The 11,650-nt window shown below is 34.6% G+C and overlaps 1 protein-coding gene across 1 annotated transcript; it reads right to left on the minus strand.

The window, feature by feature from the left end:
- Positions 1-261: 261 nt before the first annotated feature.
- LOC141823324 (protein ROOT HAIR DEFECTIVE 3-like) lies at positions 262-10,551 on the minus strand. Its single transcript, XM_074710598.1, has 23 exons — positions 10,420-10,551; positions 9,155-9,304; positions 8,731-8,797; positions 8,531-8,633; positions 7,799-7,869; positions 7,629-7,692; positions 7,448-7,513; positions 7,313-7,360; positions 7,172-7,234; positions 7,050-7,106; positions 6,399-6,557; positions 6,260-6,328; positions 6,085-6,176; positions 4,112-4,190; positions 3,319-3,484; positions 3,090-3,214; positions 2,693-2,955; positions 2,508-2,604; positions 2,226-2,387; positions 1,554-1,658; positions 1,087-1,181; positions 915-1,011; positions 262-820 (listed from the first exon to the last, which is right to left on the minus strand). Exons 2-23 carry the CDS (start codon positions 9,300-9,302, stop codon positions 584-586), a joined length of 2,433 nt encoding a protein of 810 aa, XP_074566699.1. The 5' UTR covers positions 9,303-9,304; positions 10,420-10,551; the 3' UTR covers positions 262-583.
- Between the last annotated feature and the right edge of the window lie 1,099 nt (positions 10,552-11,650).

Genomic DNA, 11,650 nt, shown 5'->3' on the forward strand with positions numbered 1-11,650 from the left:
ATAATAAAATTTGGAAAGATTCGCCCAAACCCTATATTTTCCATTTCGTGTAGAAAGAAGTACTTTTTATCCCTAAAAGAATAAAAATAATTGACATCTTATCAAATTCAGATGATACTTAAGAACATTTATGATTCAAGTTAATAGGCTTTATGAACCAAGTTTTGACAACATAGACAATACAAGACCGCTTGAACAGATTCACAATCGATAAGTTTTCTTAGTTATTGAAACTTCACTGAGAAAACAAAAACAATAACCTTAAACTGTAACACACGTAATCAATAGCCAAGCAAATTCATAAAGTACAAATAACGTACAAAAGAACAAGAGTAAATGTATCTATGTATACATCTCAAATGCCACAAAGCCAATAACTAAAACCAAATGGGCATCAATCTCGCTTCCATTCTCTTATGAAGCTGTGTGTTATCACACACCAACTTCTGCTTCATATTAACTGAATTCATAGGCTCAGACCACAAGTAACAATGGAGCATCTGCACTAAACAAGAGGGTCTTGAACCTTCGACTGAGAAGACAGACAAACAAACAAACATGTATTATCATCACTACTACTTTCTCATTGTGTTAGCGGGCTTGTGTATTCAAGCCCTCGATCGGATGATGAGGTTACACTAGAGGATGTAGATGAGGTTGCATTGCTGTGTATTCCATTCCTATATGCTTCAGACTCATCATCTTCCTGTTTCCTCTGAGCTTGTGGAGCTGCAGCTCTTTGGCCCTCCTCTGCTAATTTCTTAAGGATGTTCATCACTGTTGGGAGAAACTTTGTGGATAAGGAGAGAAGCCCCGGAAGCTGCCAGATAAAGGACAATGTCAAGACTCAATATACACATCGGCTTCACCAAAAATGAATATAACTTGGAACTCTGAAAGACTTTCACACTCACAGCGCCATTGCGAAATTCGCCGGGTATATCGAGCTGAACCCAAATGGCTTTGCCAACTAAAAAGACGACAAAAATGACACCGAGGTACAAAGGATTTCTGCAATGTAGTGTGTAAGAGTTTATAAGGAGTTGGGGAATGTAATACTGAAATTCATCCAAGTAAATTAATCACCTAAGAAGAGTCATAAATTCATTAAATCCCAACAGTAAAATAGCAGCAATCGCCCATGGAGGAGGTAAAGAACTGTTGTTACGCTTATTGGCTTCCTGAAATCAGCCAAAAAAAAACATGTGTTAAGAGTTCTTGGACATTGCTGATTTTATTGTGTCACAACTCAACTCTGTGCATAAAAGAACAAGTAAATTGCATTCATTATGTTGTAAAAGAAGGCTATTGCTGTGAATTTTAGTATCAAGATGGAAAAGATATATTTTGAACAAGAATTAAGTACTACATGCTTGGAAGTCCTTGAACTTCTAATAATATCATAGTCATCTAAGCTACCCAGAAATACTCAAAAATCTCCTATCTCCTGCTTAGGTAGCATCTTTTTTTTAACCATAAGTTATCAATAATTTCAGTGCTGGAGAAAACAAAAAACATAAAATTTGTACAAGATAACCAGTTAGTCAATATGCCTGAGCAGAAATGGCCTGAGTGACAGTGTATTCTGTTTCTGCCTTGAATTGCCTCCATAAATTTTTGCACTGGACGGGAGTAATCAAAGTTGTTGTAGCTGGAACCTGATCAAAGAATTAAGTTAAATAATCTATGAACAGTGCCTTATTATTAATTAGTGTGCTAAAATATGAATGCAATACAAACACCAGACATAGTGATGCATAAACCTCAGCAAACTTTAATATGGCTATCAAGGTTGAGTGAAGAACATTGTTGCTACAAAAATGATGCCAATAGTAGTCCTCTACAAACAAGGTTGTTATTATTATAGCTCTGTGCATCTATAAACAAACCACACCACAATAAGAATCGAAGGCGGGTTAAATATTGCATTTTAAACACAATGCTAGGAGCAAGTTATAGTTGCAACTCGGGTAGTGGAATGTACAAACCAGTCATAGGCATTCAGAGAGTTAGCATGCTCCAGTGAATCTTTTCGATGAGCATGACTTATGACTTAAAACAATGATCAACCTTTCAATGTGCTAAGCAATGACTTGTGCAGATACATGAATCAATCTTCTATAAGACATTAGATACTAAAAATGACAGCTACAAAATGCTAGATTTGCTAATAACTCTGTATGTCTATGCTCAAACCAAGTACAAGTGAGAAGAGCATTAATAACCTCTTGCCATGAACTTGAAGCTAACAGATCCATGGTTTGAATGCTTCTATTTTTCACAGCACTGTTTGAAGTATCCATCAAAGCAAGTGAAAGAGTTTCAGCGATTTTATCAGATTCATCATCCAGACGAGTAGCAGCCATTACAGACAGCAATTTTAGAGACTGAAAAATACACAAGAATTTTCAGTTAATTAAAAAACATTAGAATGGAATTGGAGGGGAAAAGGAGTATTATAACAGTAAATAATGTTAAAGAGAATAAAATAAAATAATCCATCATACTGCAGAGCGAGCATCTTTTGTGATTGCTTTTATGTCTTCTTTTCCTGTCCAAATTCTTGGCATAGAGTCCGCATCACGACTGAACAATGTAGAGAATCTGAATACAAAATTAAGAATATACACAATTATCCCACTAACTACAAAATCTGTGACAGAAGTTAATAGAACTTTCAAAATGCAACTACCTATCCTTCATATGAATCAGAACTCTTCCAGCCTCTTCTCTTGCCTTAGATTCAACCACCGACCTGCCATATTCTTTAAGTCTCACAATCATTTTATCTATAGTTGCCTGGTCAAGATCAAATGTTGCAAGAGCAGAAGCAAATCCAGAGGTTGCTGATTCAGTCTCTCGCTGAAGAAGATTTCTTATTGAGGACCAGGTATCATCAGCAGCTGCATCAAGAAGAGCTTCTACAGGTTCTGCTAGGGCTTTATTAAGTTGGCCCTGTGAGCATATAAAATGGAATCATCAACCTATAGTCATCCAACTTTGAATCTGTTTTGGTCTGAATAAAGTAGAATTTACAATAGCACCAGAGCCCTCTACACAAAGTAAAGAAACACAAAATCTTAACATACCTCATACAGTGCATTAAGCTGGGAAATTTTTGCAGACCGAACTGAAGCTAGATGAGCATCAATATCACGTCGAAGCTTATCCCGAATCTTGGAAGTGTCCCAATCAACTTGTTCAATTGTTGCATCTACAAAACCCAAACAAATGACAGATCATCAACTCATCTGAAAACATAGTTACAATAGGATACTTCTGTAGTTAATTAGATAAATCTGAATCCCAAAAGTATACCTTCACAATCTTTGTCAAACTTTTTCATACAAGATTTAGTGCAATCAAGTGCAGCACTAGCAAATCCTTCTCCACTTTCAAGGGCCTTATCCAAAGAGCCTTTGAAATCATCTAAAATTTTTGAACGTATATGGCCCAACATAGTTTGATAAGAAGGATTTACCAACTGAAAAGTAAAATACATCAATGAGAAATACAAAATTGTACATATTATGATTGCATATGTTCCAATGAAATTTCAGTTCTTTATTATCCTCGAGCTTAATTAGAATAGATAGTTAATTTATATTGTCTGCAAGCACAGTAGTTCTTCCTTTCATAAGAAGTAATGACTAAGCATACTATGCCCACAGATGCAATTCTTAAAAAGCACACAGAAAATTCCACTAGAGAAATCCTGTATTTTTTTCCATCAATTAAGCTGACAAATATCATCTACACAAGTAACACAAAAGACGTATTTAAACACAACCATCAAATTATCAGCCAATAGAGTGCCTTTAGTCAAGTAGTGTGAAATAATGGTTTATGTAAGTTAACAATAATAACCATATAAAGAGGAAGAAAGAAGAATTAACATAATTAGTAGTAAGATCAAGTTGAAAAGTGTTCTAAGGGTGCATAAGTAATTTGAAGGGAACCCCGGACGTGCATAGGTAGGAAAATATGGTCAGCGAGATGGCAAGGTGTCAAGAAATTGAAATTTAAACTAACCCAGACAAGATGACCTTTATAATTGAGGTTCGTCAACAGTCAAGATAATGGATATGTATTGAAAAGGGAAAAAAAATACATGTAAAAGCTTTGATTCCAGTTGTTGTCTCTTTGAGGTCCTCACTGCTTCGTCAAAGAAAAAAACTTCTGTGTCGTACCTGCAAGATAAATTAATCAAATTCAATAGCAAGGGAAAAAATCACTAAAGAGAATAAAAATAGAGTGAAAAAACTTTGAAATGACATATGAAACATAGTATAAATGCACTTTTTTCAACCAACACAACTATCCTTAAAATGGTATTATTGGTAATCATCACAAATAATAAATAACTAGATTGTACAACTAATTGCATTCTTTTAAATTCAAATGCAAGTTTCTGTGCAATGACTTAAAATTAACATAGTCATCAACCTCATTCCTTGCATGCCGACACAGTACAAAAACCTCAAGAAATAACTTTCATTTTATTGAAGATGTTATATGTACAGACACAAACATCATGAGTTCATGCAAAATTCCATGAAAGTGTATGAACAAATACACATCAAATTTTCTAAATTAAATACCGCATCATCTAGCATTCCCTGAAAAATAGTTTTGCTATGGCAGGTTTGCAGTCCTTAACAACCCAGTCTTCTTGAGCTATCGAATAAAAATGATAGTGTTGCAAAATGATTGACAAGGGTGATAATAGATCAGAGGAAGTAGAGAGGAAAAAGAATAGATAATTTACGTAAACGAAATTGAATCAGAATCACCAACCTTGCTAGCCATCTCATTGTTATTTTTCAATTCAGCGTAAGTACTGCTTTGAAATCTAAAGGGTCTAGAAGGTGAGATATCAGAAAGTGTGGAAGAGAGTGGAGAGCTGAAGGTATGATCAGTAAGAGAGACCTGAAAAATAAAGAGAAAGAAGAAGAGATAAAAGAAAAAGAAAAAAAAAAGAAGGGAACCATAGGAACTGAGAGACGGAAAAGCTGGTTAAATCTTTGTAAAAAGAGAGGAAAGTAGATAGTACAACTCCACTGTTGTAGCGCGCGTGCGCGCACACACACACACACACACACACACACACACATATATATCTTTTCTTCTTTCACCACTTCTATTCCTCCCCTCCTCTAGGTCTGGTTAGAACCAATCACTACTGAGCTTTACTAATAGCCAGTACAGGAGGCTACAGGACTAAGCCAGTGGAAAGAAGGAATATAATTATGGAGATGATTGATGATATGTTGTGTTATTTAGTACAGACTCCTGGTAGTACAAACTACAAAGTACTATGGAACAATTGCAAGCTAGCTTGTAGTGACACGTAAGGTAGTGAAGGTGCACACTACTATGATCACTAAAACCTAACAATGTAAGGTCACTAGATGCTCACAGGAGGTGTCAGTGACATAATCATTGAAATGAAAGGATTAATTAATTAATATATCCTACCAACTTTATCTCAACCATTTGTTGTGACATTTAAGAATGTGTAACAATTTTATCTTACGATTACATTCAAGTTAAGTTATGGCAGTGATAATCTCTCCCACTAACACTTCATCTCCGACTCACATCCAAAATAAGCAGTAAGTAAATTACCAATACTTGACCTCCACTCACATCAAATTTGCACATGAAATTTCTTAAGATTTTTGTATGCAATGTATTACTTTATTAGAATTTTAAAAAATCATTTGAAATAATGCGTCCTTTGAAAATACTTCATCTCCACTCACATCAAATTTGCACATGAGATTTTTGTATGCAATGTATTACTTCATTAGAATTAAAAAATCATTTGAAACAGTGAGTCTTTTGGAAAAATATATAAAGGTAAGTGAGAGTAACAGATTATAAGTAGTTGTTAATAAATTGTAGGATAAAACTTATCGAGTTTACAAGTTTATGCAAAAAAAAAACACTTACAGACTCAATAGATTAGGATATGTACAATTCACTCAACAACAAAAAAAAATCATGTTGAAGCATCATCTTATAAATTCATTGGTGTTCCATCCTTGTAGATGAATGGCAGGGCAATAAAAAAACACTAACCCAGTTAAGCACTTGTCAAGAATGGCAGAAACCTTCTTCCCAAACCCTGGGACTATGCTATTTTGCACAACCTCCTCAAGTTGAAGCCACTCCTAGAATCCAGAAATCATGAACAAATTAGTTCTCACAAATGTCTCTAACAAAAATAGACAAATTGACACCAGACAAAGATCACCTCATCAGTGCTAAAGCAAGCAAAATTTTCATTAGCAATTTCTTCACAGCGTACAGTAGCCACCATAACCTACAATTAATCAAAAATAAAACAGTTAGACCATCAAACAAATAAAAAGTTATAAAAACCAAATAATTACCTTGTGTGCTGGAAGGTCAAGGTCTTTATTGTCCTTGATAACCTTCCATATCTGTTGAGCACTAAATGAAAATCCTGAAGCCGGAACAACACCTCGTCGATCCCCAGCAAGCCCACCAGGTGCGATAGAATGATAGAACCGTTGCCTTAAAGTTGCAACCTTGTACATTACAACAAATGTTAACACAAAAATACGAGAAAGCGGTTAACATCTTGACGCCAACTATAGCATGTAAATGTCATTTGACCTATACATGTATCCAGATGCTCATACAATCATACAAAATAAGGCGAGATAAACAAAAGATGGGTAGCCAATCACAGTATTGGTTTGCAACAATAGAGAAATGGCATGTTTCATGATATGAAAGAGTCACACTCTTGCATAACTGTATTGACTTGGCTCGGATATGCAATAAAATTTTGTCCATCAACTTTTAAAGGTCTCTAAAAAATGACATCGCATATCATGACACTGTTGTCTCTTCAAAATTGACTTAAAACTGAAGCAGCTGTATGAATTAAGATGACCTTTTTTTCAAACACTTGATAGATTGCATAGAAATAAACTATTTCAATTATAATCTTGCATAAATACACATTTAAGTAAAATGCATGTTGATGTGAACAATTCAATTATGCTATGACAGACCTGCTCCTTGAATAGCTCTTCCTTCTCTTCGTAGCTTGAAAGAGCCACAACTTCTACCTGTAAAGACATCAAATTTAGTTACAAATGCAATTTTATCATAGTAAAATAAATCTACCTCTTACATTGAAAAATTCACTTAGTGGAGTTTCTTTATGAGCTTCTGGTTTGGGTACATTGTCCCATATCTGCAAATCACATATTAATGCAATAGCTGCAGAATATTACAACATAGACAGACTGACAAAGTGATAAGTAATGTGTACTTTTTGAATATCCTCTCTCAGAACAGGCTCCAAATTTTCAAGGGGTGTCTGCTCAAAAATAACAATTGATGTCAACCAAAATTCATGAATGATTAAAGCAATGGAACTACAAATAAGATTGAAGCAATTAACCACCTTAGTTTTGTCTCGTATGACGAATAACAATGTTGTTTTACGTGGACTAAATAATCGCATCATGACCTGTCATACACAAAAGAGAAAGTAAAAAATAGTAACTTGCTAAAATTAAGTACACATCAATGGTATTATGCCTAGTTATATTGAAGATTCAAATAACTGAAGAATACAACGATACCTGAAACACTGTCTTTAAGAGAGGCTTGTTTGCAGCTTGTTCTCTACCAATATCATGACACCACCTATGTTATAGGAGGATTCAATAGAAGGGTCAGTCATTCATTTTTAATACACTGAGATTTAAAATGAATAGTATAAAGTATTCTACATGTTCAGCAGCAGACTCACATATTTATAAGCACTATATCCGAAACTGCTAAAGCAAAAAGGGCACTCTGCTTCTCAAAAGTAGTATCATCCTGCAAAAGAAAAGTGCTTAAACAAGGCTGAAAGTCTCAAAATAATCCAAGGAAATAAAGAAACAACAAATATGGAATTAGAATAGAAAAAACTAAAAGAACTGGGTGAAAGTCACAAACAACTGTTGAGTTTACCTTGAGCATTTTATTCGTGAATGCAGCAAATGAAATTACACCACCAAAAACAACAAAGAAATAAAGAAATAGAAGTTGAATAGTGAACATGTTCCCATTTAGTATTCTCACCAATCACCATAAACACAAATATGTGTAAAAGGTGTTCATTCACTCATCACATATAGAAATATTTGATTTAAACCAAAAAAGTACAAGTAATTAGAGAAATGAAAGTAGGTGTTTATAATTTAAATAATAATAATAATACTGCTTGGCAAGCAAAACAAGCTACTTGAAAGATGTTTTAGAACCAGAATCAAAAGAATAAAATTCATCAAGAATTGTTCCACATTCCTCTAGCTCTTACTTTGTGCTAATTTATACTGTCACTATTATTGCTAAACAGCATTGACCTAAATCACTGTTTTCAGAATTTTCTCAAGTGTAAAATTCAAATCCAAACAAATCATGGTTATAAAGAGGTGCCTCTGAAAGTCATAATGACAAAACTCAAATCAGTAAAGTGGATTAGTCAAATGCATACCTCTCCTCTCTCTCTTCCGTCGGTACCCTCCAAATCCATAACAACAGTAAATGGTTCAATCTTGGCACATTTTGCCAACCAAATACCTTTGGTAGTTTGTGACCTGAAGAAAATGAATATCCACATAGGTGGACAGAATTAAATTAAATATAGTTATAGAAATAGAGATGAATATATAAAATTCAGTATTCATGACTTGCCTTCCTCTGAAAGCATCCATCTCTCTAAAGTTGGTACCAAATAAATGGTTTAAAAGAGTACTCTTTCCTATAAAATTGGTACCATATTAAGAAGAAAGTCAATGCTCAGCATAACTTACTTGAACGAAAGCCAATGTACACAAAGGGAAAAAGTTCCAGGCTCTATCAAATATGAATGAATTATAATTTTTTCAAAAAAAATGCATCGGAAACAACTTTCAGATGTTAGCTAGTCCAAGTTGTTACATATAAATTTCATAGATAAATTGATTAACAAAAGAAATAAAATGATTAGAAATCACCAATGAAAATATTAAAAAAATGCTATAGCTCGGGCATTTCCAAAAAGCAAATACTAAGTAATATAAGAAAAACATAAAAAATAAAGAATCTTAAAATCAATTTGAAGTAACTCTATGCATACCGCTACTTTGTGGACCCATTATAGAGACCACTGCATAGGACAATCCACAATCACCCATCTTTGTTATCTTTGTGAAATGTTCAATGCCGGTAAAATTGAAAGCACCGTCTCCATCAATAAGTTGAAGAGAATAACCATCTTGATCCATCACTATCAATTTGGAAAAGGTTAGCTCCAATGGGAAAGGTAAATATTATAGAATCGAGACACTGTAATGACAAGAATAATTTGACAAAATCACCAAACGATGACTCTACAATGAATAATATCCAAGTTATATGCTTAGAATATATAATATATATATATATATATTGGAAATAATGAGAGATCAAGTTGGTGGATATCACACTAAAATTGCTTGAAGTGGAGTTTATTTTCTAATCCTATTTTCATTTTTAGTATGTCAAGAATCAGTTCGAGAAAACTGTAACCTAGTGAAAATTAGGCACCAGCTCTTCAGCTGCACGTTGCAACCTGTTGAAAATTACCCATGGATCATGATGAACATACCCAAATGCGTAAGAAACACACTTCATCAGGTATTCACTATCTATTTCAGGCTTCCCTAACTTTGTGATCTGGAGGTCATAGATCTCATTAAGGTGCATGAATCAAGGCAATCAAAATGAGCAATATTTCCAAGATGTGTGTTTGATTAGAAAATAATGTATATATCATAACAATCTCCTGCTTTACAAGACTGTTGTGTCAAAACCCTAAGTCGGAGTGACAACATACTCAGCTCAATCAGTTAAAGCCAGAAGCTACTACTTCATCCCGATAACTAGAGTAAAAACTAGGTAAAAGTGCAACTTCTATTCCCCTCCTCGAAGAAAAACGACTTCCGAACTTTGTATCCAACAAAAATAGCATTACACGAATAGCTTCGTAGCGAACCAAAGTTCAGTGCTTGCAAATTGAACTTGAATTAAAGATGTAATAGCGAATACATCAATATAGTAAAACTCAAAAAAGACAGATACAACGACATACATAGGAGTCAATCCCTGGAATGCTCAAAACCAGAGATGTTCAAACCAGAACCCTTAAACGAAGAAAAAACATGACCATGATTAGTTTAAAAAATAAAACTTAAAAACAATTTTAATGGATTTCTTCTGATTAGATCGGGTAATAAAAAGGAGTCCGGACTTTCTCAACTCTGAATCGTTTTATTCGAAAAATAAATCAACAAATAAACAAAAACAAAAAAGGAGTCCCGATCCAATCGGAGAAGACAGCTTGGAGAAAGTTTGCAGGCGTACCGGCGGAGATCGGAGGAGATCGAGGCAGAGTCGAGGATCGACGGAAAGGACAAGATCGGAAAGGAGACTTGCGGACCGATCCAGCTGCGTCGTCGCCGACCTTCGCCTACCCTCCTAAAAAGGCAGAAAGCCAGAAACCCGTATCGATCAAATCCGCACCTTCCATTTCATTTTAGAGACGGCAATTCATTATTCAGATACGTATGTATTCGGATGGGGTGGAAATACGGCAGTGGGTACGTCACTGCGAATGTTCTCTCACTCGTTCAATTTACTGCATTGTATTTTAACTTAGTTACGGTTTTGAGTTTGCAAGCTAAATATGGCAGTGGCCCCCGGTTGCGGTGAGATGCTAATGGCAGTCCATGGAACGATTAAATTTTACGTATATTATATTATATTTTAAAAGCGATTAAATTTTAATGAAACTTTTTAAGAACTGGACCGTTCCTTAAACACAATTATGATTTAAATTTTATCTCGGATATATTATACTCGGAGAATTTAAAAAATTTATGAATCTATCCATCATAAGCCATCTATATTTCTTAATTTATCTTGATGATAGAATTTTTTTTGAGATTGAATCAGTCATCTCCGATATTCTTATCTGAGATCACTGTGAGATGAGCCACTTGATAGGTGATTTTTGTGAGACGGAGTCATTGAAAACCAAAAATAGTTGGATCGACTGGAGAGTCTATAAAGCTTAAGAGCCATGTCTTAGCCATTCTCACATTCAAGTTAGATCTACCACGGAGGAGGTGGAGCAGAAGAACAATAGATGAGCATATACAAATGTAAGAGTATGTGTGCGCATACCTTCGTCTGCGACGGTAAACTTTTTTTATATAGTGCAATAAGAGTGAGATGTCACCTCCACAGTAGAAAAAATATCTCATCTTTTATGTTTCATATTATAAAATGTCAAATTGCATTAATAGCATATCGTAGTACAACATCATGTTGCGTATCATGTGACCCACATGTATCATATCATCCCACGTGTCGCTCATATTATTATTAGGTGTCAAAGGATTTGATCTATTAAAGTGATGGATATTGGATTGAGAAAGTCAAATCACCTAGAGGTGAGTCTCAAGGAGGACGGATGAGTTAGGTTAATCGGTCTTCATAAGGAAACTGAGTCAGTCAATCTTCATGAAAAAGACAGATCAATCAATCTTCACCAATAAAACAAGTCAATCGGCCTTCATTAGTACAACGAGTC

This window comes from Curcuma longa, chromosome 3 (genome assembly GCF_044706935.1).
Source record: "Curcuma longa cultivar G26 ecotype Majalengka, Jawa Barat chromosome 3, ITB_CL_G26_1.1, whole genome shotgun sequence".
NCBI classification, from domain to species: Eukaryota; Viridiplantae; Streptophyta; class Magnoliopsida; order Zingiberales; family Zingiberaceae; genus Curcuma; species Curcuma longa.

What these genes read in the sequence shown, in the direction of transcription:
- LOC141823324 (XM_074710598.1), bottom strand. Translation starts at nt 9,302, where the DNA reads ATGGATCAAGATGGTTATTCTCTTCAACTTATTGATGGAGACGGTGCT. An exon ending in CACTAAGTGAATTTTTCAAT is followed by an intron (nt 7,107 to 7,171) that starts GTAAGAGGTAGA and finishes ATGTCTTTACAG; the next exon opens with GTAGAAGTTGTGGCTCTTTC. An exon ending in CTTGACAAGTGCTTAACTGG is followed by an intron (nt 4,191 to 6,084) that starts GTTAGTGTTTTT and finishes TTTATCTTGCAG; the next exon opens with GTACGACACAGAAGTTTTTT.